The sequence below is a fragment of the Ziziphus jujuba genome, chromosome 12 (assembly GCF_031755915.1).
Source record: "Ziziphus jujuba cultivar Dongzao chromosome 12, ASM3175591v1".
In the NCBI taxonomy this organism is placed as follows: Eukaryota; Viridiplantae; Streptophyta; class Magnoliopsida; order Rosales; family Rhamnaceae; genus Ziziphus; species Ziziphus jujuba.
In genome coordinates this window covers 19442179-19450214 of record NC_083390.1, presented here as the reverse complement: position 1 = coordinate 19450214, position 8036 = coordinate 19442179, and the positions used below count along the sequence as shown (strand labels likewise).

The window sequence follows — 8036 nt, the reverse complement described above, 5'->3', positions numbered from 1 at the left end:
AACAGGTGACCATATTAAAAAATTCATTAATAAGATAAAGTCCACCAGCATTTCCGGTTTTGAGCAGTTCTAAACTCCCAAATAACGAAAGGGTTTTGTGTGTTTTTTTGGTGGGTTAAGTTTCCAAAAATCAAAGTAATGTAGATTTTGTCCCATCTATGCCTAAGTCTAACCCCACAACCTTCTGCACACGCAACAAACACATTAAAAGAGAAAAAAATCAAAACAAAACAAAACCCAATCGAATTTCGTATACTACACATTACCATCGAGACCTTTGTTCCCTTTTATTTTTTGTCTGTCTCTCACTTTCTCACTCTCTTTCTTTGTCTCTACACTTTTTTTTTTTCTTTTTTTTCTTTCTGGGCTTGTTCCAAATCAAAAATGGAAGACACAAACTGTAGCAAATACTGATTCTGAGTGAAGAGAAAGTAGTAAGAAAGAGAAAAAAAAAAACAAAAACAAAAAAACAAAAGGTTTTTTCAGTGATGTTGAGAGAGTGAAGCAAATAGAGAAGAAGGAAAAAAATGGAAGGAGCAGAGGAGGAGTTGGAGAGAAGAAGCAAGTTTCTGAGCAGTTTGATACAGAAGAAGAAAGCTGTAGAACAGCAAGAGAATTGTGATCTTCTTAATGTTAGAGTCAGGGCCTCTGATATGCCACTTCCTTTGCAGAATCAAGCTTTTCGATGTGCTCGTGACCACCTTGACTCTATGCCTGGAAAGCTTGATAGTAAACGCCTAGCTCTTGCCCTTAAGAAGGTATTCAGAACTTTGTTTTTTGGTTTTTTGTTTTTTTTTTTTTTTTTGGTTACTTTATCAGAATCCCTTTTTTGTTCTTTGTGTTTCTGGGTTCTGATCTTTTACATTATATATGAATTTGGAATTCAAGAATTTCGTATAATGAATAGTGATAAAATCTTTTAGGTGGTGGTGGTCCAGTTTCAGATTATATATATATAGATTATGTGTATTTAATCACCTTGATTATGTAGCAATATGTTATAGCAAAGTATGCTGAATATTTTTATACTAGCTGGTGGTCCATGGTCCAATAAACTGCTTATCCTTAGAGTGGCTTTGGAAATGCTCCTTTTTTGGTTCATATCTATTTGGGTTCTGATATTTTATCCTCTGTCGTAAAGATCGAATGGGTATTCTTGATTTTGAACATAGTTTAGGAAATTGTATTTTGATGACCCTATATGGTAAGTTTCCAATTGATTGAGTTTCTGTTTCTCTGTCTTTTTCTCAGTTCTATATCGTTGTTTTTAATTTTTGTGTCCAAAATTAGATATTTTATTATTTAGATGGCCCTGTTAAACTATATATGTTCGGTGAACTGAAAAGATCTTTCCTTTCCTAATAATCAATTCTTTAACAATAGTTCCTTTTTTTTTTTTGGCAGAGAAATTTTTTTTGGTAATTTTGTGATTTTCTTATTTAGCACCAATACTTTAACTTCATTTTTGTGATTTTGATTCTTGCTTTTCTTCTTTTTTGTAACTTATAGTCTCAATAGAATGGATTAGATAGATTAAGAAACCAAGTCAAATATTGCTCCAATTATTTAATTACTTCATTTATTTCTGAAACTTTGTACTTTTTCCTCCTAAGAAATGATCCTTCGTGTGTAAGACTAAGATCTAATAAGTTATCAAAATTTCTGCGTATTCATGTGTATAGTTAAAGCATATACGGTATACTGATATTAGTACTGAAGGGGAAGCTTTTGATTTACTCATGCTTTGAGTTGAAATTATCCAACAATGAGATACAAACCTGGGCTTTCTTCTTTGCAGTTTATTATGCTGAAAATTCTGCAATAAGAGGACCTTTAAGGTTGATAGCAAAAATCTGATTGTGTAAGAACATGACCTATTGTTTTGGTTAAAATTTGCTCCATATAGGACATAGCTTGTTTCGGAAAATTATAAAGAACCTGCAAGCAAAAATTTTCTTCTATGTGAATTCAACATCTTTCCTTACTTTTCGTTGCATTTTCTGTACCGATAGTCATTTTTCCTGTTCTTGGACTATTGGAAATGTGAGACTTAATTTAAGAATGTAGCATTTAGCATTTCAAATTTTCTGCGTGATTCACCTTGCTTCTTATTCTCTGATCTTCTATTGGATTAGTACCTTGAATCGAATTTTTTGTTCTTTCTCTGCTTCTGCGACAAACTTCATCTCGATTTATACGAGTTCCTCAACAAACATGTAGGTTTTAGCATAACAAAAGTTTTGCCTTCAAATCTCTCTCAACCAGCTAATATTCTTATCTATCTGAAAAGAGAACTGACCGTGGACAGCCAGATAAAAAGATAAGAGAGAGTTGAGACTTTAAATTGCTCAATGCTTATGATTCTCACTGCTTTTGTTATGTACCATTCCGCTAAACTTGTTGCAATTGATTTGTTTTTCTTCTTCAGCTTTGATGGGAAGCTCACAAAGTCTTATCTTTTGTCTTTTGGGTGACAGGAATTTGATTCATCGTATGGCCCGGCTTGGCACTGTATTGTAGGAACCAGCTTCGGTTCATATGTCACACATTCCCTTGGTGGCTTCTTGTATTTCTCAATCGATAAGGTTTACATCCTTCTTTTCAAAACTGCTGTTGAGCCAATGGATCATTGACAGTGTTCACAAATTTGAGCTTTTGTTGCTCTCTGTTTGATATTATAATTTTCCAATATCCATTTTATATGTAAAATCATAGACTGCCAAAAAAATAAAAAAATCTTTGATGCTATAGCGTTTTCTTGTTGAATGGAGGACTTTTTTTTCCCCCTTCTTATGTTTCCCTTGAAAGTAACTTGAATTCTATTAATATCTTTAAGTAAAATTACAAGGTGGAGATTAATTTCACCATTTTTGTTTCGTGGGGTAAGTTGGGGAATGAAGCCGTCAACACAACCAACCAACTAATAATTTCTATAGGGAATGAAACCCCAATACAATCATTCACAATGATAGTAACAACTAGTCTATGGATTCACACAAGAAGATAATATTTAAATCCTTGATGAACCTAACATGGACGAAGATTCCTTCTCTGTATTCCTCCCCAAAGGTGAAACTGGTGCAGCTAGAAATGACGAAGTTGAGGACGGCCCTGGGGCTGAAGCTCCAATAGTGGATAGAGCACTGACATTACTGCTCACATTCATGCTGGTTCCACTAAGAGATCCTTCTGTAGCAGCCTTTGGAGCTGGTGGTCTCTCAATTTCTTTAATCCCTTCTAGCATCTGTACCACTTTTCCCATCATTGGTCTTTGAGATGGTTGCTCCTGTATGCACCAAAAGCAAACCTGAATTGCTCTTATTACTTGCTCCATATCAACATCTTGGTCAGCTAGCCTCTTGTCAAGAATTCCCTCGACATTTCCCTTGTCAAATTCCTCATAAGCCCACATGGAGAACTTTTTGTGGTTTGTTTCTGCAGAAACTTCGAAGTTCCTCCGACCACTCACTATCTCTAATAAAACCATACCATAAGAATAAACATCAGACTTTGAAGTTATTGGAAGATTTGCAAGCCACTCTGGTGCCAAATATCCTCTGGTCCCTCTTACACTAGTCAACGTTCTGTACCTGTGGTCCTTTGGATTAATGAGTTTTGCAAGGCCAAAGTCTGATACTTTGGAACTGTAGTTTTCATCCAAAAGGATGTTTTCCGGCTTTATATCACAGTGGACAATGCAGTCCCGACACTCCTCGTGGAGGTAAGTGATCCCCCTGGCAGTGCCAAGGGCAATGTTGAACCGATACTCCCAGTTCAACTGTCTTCCTGAGTATTCTTCTGTCTCAAAGAGAAAATTATCAAGAGAACCATTTTTCATGAACTCGTATACTAAAAGCCTATGACGACCTTCCGAGCAAAAACCAATCAATCTCACCAGATTCAAATGGTGGGTGCTACTTATAGTTGCAACCTCCATCCTAAATTGTTTCTCCCCTTGCTCAATTCCCTCAAGCTGCTTCACTGCAACAACGGTTCTATTGGCTAGAATACCCTTATAAACAGCCCCAAATCCTCCAGCCCCAAGCTTCTCCTTGAATCCCTTGGTTGAGCGCTGGAGCTCCTTATAAGAGAACTGAACAGGTGCGCCAGAAGCATACTCGATGAGAGCATATTGATTAGACAATCCCCCAAAAGTGGGGCTATTCCTGCAAAACCAACACCACAAACCACCCTCCAGTGCAATCAAACCAGCAAGCGTCGCCACAATCACAACAACCACCACCCAAGGACGAATGCTCCAATCCTTCTTGCCACCAATCTGCGAAGAAGCAGTAGGGTTTGGATTTATAGGTCCACAGACCTTGATATAAGAACTGCTGGACAGCGCCGGAGACTTATAACCACTTAGATAACCCGGAGTCTTGTAGAAACAAAGCCCCGTACCATCAGACAATGCTGTGGAGGCATCACAAGAACCACTCACAAGACAATTCAACCTACAGGCTGATATACCAACAAAGAAAATCTGAGAACTGGATTCAGGAATGTATGTCAAAAACCGTGTATTCGGCAAATCCAGCATTGTTGCGCTCCCCGGACAATCCTCAATCTCCATCTTCCTTTTACACCCTTTTCTACTATCTTTAGGATCAACTGGATCAAAATTCAGAGATGGGCAACCACAAACAGGATTTGAATCATTGTAACTACAAATTCCCATGTTTCCACAGTACCCATAAACTTGGCACTGATCAGTAACAGCTGCCCATCTCTCAGTTGGAGTCCCACTACCTCTAGCAGAGCTATAAATCCTTAAATTCCCATCACTATCTAATTTCAGAAACCTCAAAATATCACTGCCTTCAGCATAATCGCTACTATAAGCTACAATAAGAGGACTAGACAAATTGCGATCAGATATTGATAGGATTCCTATAGACTGTAATCCTAAAATTGGTGAAGTCAAATTGCCTTCAAAGGTTGAATTTCCTTGAGTCCAATACTCTATGGTATTATTCCAGTAAAGGGTAATATTACCATTCTTAAGGATACGAAGAGAGTACAACCCAGATCGCAGGGTCTGACCAACTGTGAAATTCTGCGACGGCACGATGGAATCGGTCGGGTTGTCGAAGGTGGACCAAACGGTGCCCGACCCGTTTTTGAGGACCAAGTCCCCAGCGTCGTCGAGCACGGCGGAGGTGACTCCGAGGCCGGCGGTCTTGGAATCCCAGACGGTGGTTCCTGAGCCGTTGACGAGTCGGAGAGTGCCGGAGGATAGGAACTGAAGGGAGGCGCCGGAGTCAACCAAGGCGGGTAAGCCGGAGGAATCTAAGGCCGACCAGATGGGAACTCCGCCGGAGTAGAAGATTCCGGCGATGAAGGAAGGAGGCGACGTGGGTGGGTCGGAGTGAAGGAATCCAAGTGAGTAGGTGCTGTTCTGAGAAAGCCATGTTTGGTCTGGGTTCGAAGCGTGGAGAGAAGAGCCTGGTGCTATTGAAGCTGATGAAATGGAGAAGAAGATGAAGAGGAAAAGGAAAAGAAGCCATTGAAGAAGAAGTAGTTTCTGGGTTTGGACATGGAATTGAAATCGGAAACTCATGATCAGAACTTTTAAAATTCTGGATTTGTTTCTCAGTTTCTTTTTTTTTTTCCTCCAATTTTCAGAGCGCTGAGACGGTAAGAGAAATATACATTGCCGTTGCGACGGCCTATATCAACGTTCTCCTTTCTAAAAGTCAAAAACCCAAGTTTTTGTCCAAAAGAAAGAAGGCCTTTTTTTTTTTTTTTCCCTTAACAAATCTCTTATTTTATATAAAAACTTCTTTATGCTCTCATAAATATAAATAATAAGTATAAATAGAGGTGCACAATGAAGGAGTTGAATGTATTTATTAATCAGAACTAATATAAGCTATAAATAATTTTTAAGTGTTACTTTCATTCTATTGGAAATTTAGATTTTCTATTAGACTTTTTCAACTAATAACTTTCTAGAATTTCTATTCAACGTGAAACGCTATAAGTTATTAAAAAAAAAAAAATTACTTTTTGAATTATTATATGCACCTAGAATAATTATTTCTTATGCTTATTAAAACAATAAATTATATATATTTATATATTGTAATAAAACGAAGTGACACAGAAATACAGAGAGTATTTATTTTTTTAAAAAATAAAAAGGTGGAGAGTATTAATTGCATATGATAGAGAAACAGCAACATGTATATGAAAGAGAAATTGAAAAAAAAAAAAATATCATTGATTTTGAATGTGACCGATGAAGGGCAAAAAAGAGATTTAAGAAAGTGTGAATAGTGGTGTGCCGTGGAAGAACAAATCTTTTTATTGACGTGGTAATAACGCCGTTTCCTATTTCTGCGGTGAATGTTTACGGTCTTTGTCGTCTCTTTCCCGTATAGACTGATTTTAGAGAGAGAGAGAAAGAGATATTTTAAAGTAAAACGGAGTGGGCGGAATTGGGTGGCCCAATCAGTGAAAAGATGACTTTGACTTTGAAGTAAAAAGATTGGAAGTGGAAATGCTCTGTTTTCTTTCAAAATTTTTGACTTTTCGTCTATTAACCACCAACTGACCAGCTGACCAAGTCTTTCTACTGACCAACATGAGTTTATTTTTACTTCAACAATAAATATGTATGCACTGTTTATTCTTTTCCTTTTTCTTTCTTTTTTTTTTTTTTCCCCCCTAGATATCAGCAATGCAATCCAATGTACTCTAAACACTGATGCAATGCCGTGGGAAGGATTTTTTTTTTTTTTTTTTTTTTTGGGTTGAGTAACCAATATCATATATTATTATAATATTTTTTAAATTTTCTTTTAAATAACAAAAAATTATTTTTTATTATTTAAAATTATCAAATAAATTAACTATTTAAAAATATGAAAACTTTTTATTATATTTTTAAATATATATTTTTGTTATAATATTATTTGATTGATTAAAAGGGTAAGAAATTTTTGTTGTACTCAAAAATATATAAAATATATTATTAAAAATAATAATAAATATATTAATATTTATTAATAATAAATAAATATTTATTTATTATTATAATATTATAAATATAATCACAACAGTATTTATTTTAAGATATTAATTTATATCTTTTTAAATAAATATATATATATATATATATATATCTTAAAATATTATATATGTTTTTTATTTTTATATATAACAGATTTTGCCGTGAAATAAAAAATAAAATATATATTTTTATTATTGTAATGTTATATATTGACATAAATTGTATTTGTGTATATATATATATATACTTTTCTTAATTATATAAAAAACATAATATCATAAATAATAATTGTTACATATGACAAAATAAAATTTATATTCAAAATAAATTATTTGATTTTATTTTATTTGTTAGATAAGTCAAATATTTTTTTATTATAAATTAATAAGTGATACTTTTCATTATTTAAAATTTAGTTGTTCAGAACTATGGAGGACAAAAATATTGAAAGGAAAAGATATAAAAGATTATTCAAGTCAAAAGTATGTAAGAAATAAAAATTTGAACTTTGTGACAACTTTGTTGAACAATAAGTAACTTAGAAAAATTAAGTATTTATTCTAGACAATATAGTGTTTTTTTTTTTATTATGTTTTTTTTTTATTAGAATGTATTGTGTTGGAAAAATAATATTTTAATTTTTATTTGGATTGAAAGATAATAAATTATTTTTCAAACATAATATATTCCAATAAAAAGAATGAAACATAATAGAAAAAGAAAAACTATATTGTTTAGGATAAACGGTTTATCTCTTTAAGTTACTTTTTGTTCAATGAAATTGTAACAAAGTCCAAAAATTTCGATACTACCTGATTGCCAGAATGATCATATTATTCTTTTTTACATGCTTTGGGCCTGAATAATTTCTTACGTTTTTTCCTTTTGATATTTTTGTCCTTTATTATTTTTAAAAAATTGATACATATAGGTGAATTAATAATTAATGAAGAATCTTTGTCAAAAATATTTTTTCCTTTTCGATCAATTTCATAGCATATTTTGATTCATCATCATC

The 8036-nt window shown here is 33.7% G+C and overlaps 2 protein-coding genes across 2 annotated transcripts; one reads left to right on the top strand and one right to left on the bottom strand.

Annotated features, from left to right (window-relative positions):
- Positions 1 to 241: 241 nt before the first annotated feature.
- Positions 242 to 2766, top strand: LOC107429274 (dynein light chain 1, cytoplasmic). Its single transcript, XM_016039927.4, has 2 exons — positions 242 to 758; positions 2478 to 2766. The coding sequence occupies exons 1-2, from the start codon at positions 528 to 530 to the stop codon at positions 2631 to 2633; spliced, it is 387 nt and encodes a 128-aa protein (XP_015895413.1). The 5' UTR covers positions 242 to 527; the 3' UTR covers positions 2634 to 2766.
- A 139-nt stretch (positions 2767 to 2905) lies between these two features.
- Positions 2906 to 5789, bottom strand: LOC107429273 (G-type lectin S-receptor-like serine/threonine-protein kinase At1g34300). The gene has a single exon (XM_016039926.4). The coding sequence runs from the start codon at positions 5561 to 5563 to the stop codon at positions 3011 to 3013; it is 2553 nt and encodes an 850-aa protein (XP_015895412.3). The 5' UTR covers positions 5564 to 5789; the 3' UTR covers positions 2906 to 3010.
- Positions 5790 to 8036: the final 2247 nt, after the last annotated feature.

Excerpts from the sequence above, each read along its gene's own strand:
- LOC107429274 (XM_016039927.4), top strand. The coding sequence starts at position 528 with ATGGAAGGAGCAGAGGAGGAGTTGGAGAGAAGAAGCAAGTTTCTGAGC. Across the intron at positions 759-2,477 it reads TAGCTCTTGCCCTTAAGAAG|GAATTTGATTCATCGTATGG; the intron begins GTATTCAGAACT and ends TTTGGGTGACAG.
- LOC107429273 (XM_016039926.4), bottom strand. The coding sequence starts at position 5,563 with ATGAGTTTCCGATTTCAATTCCATGTCCAAACCCAGAAACTACTTCTT.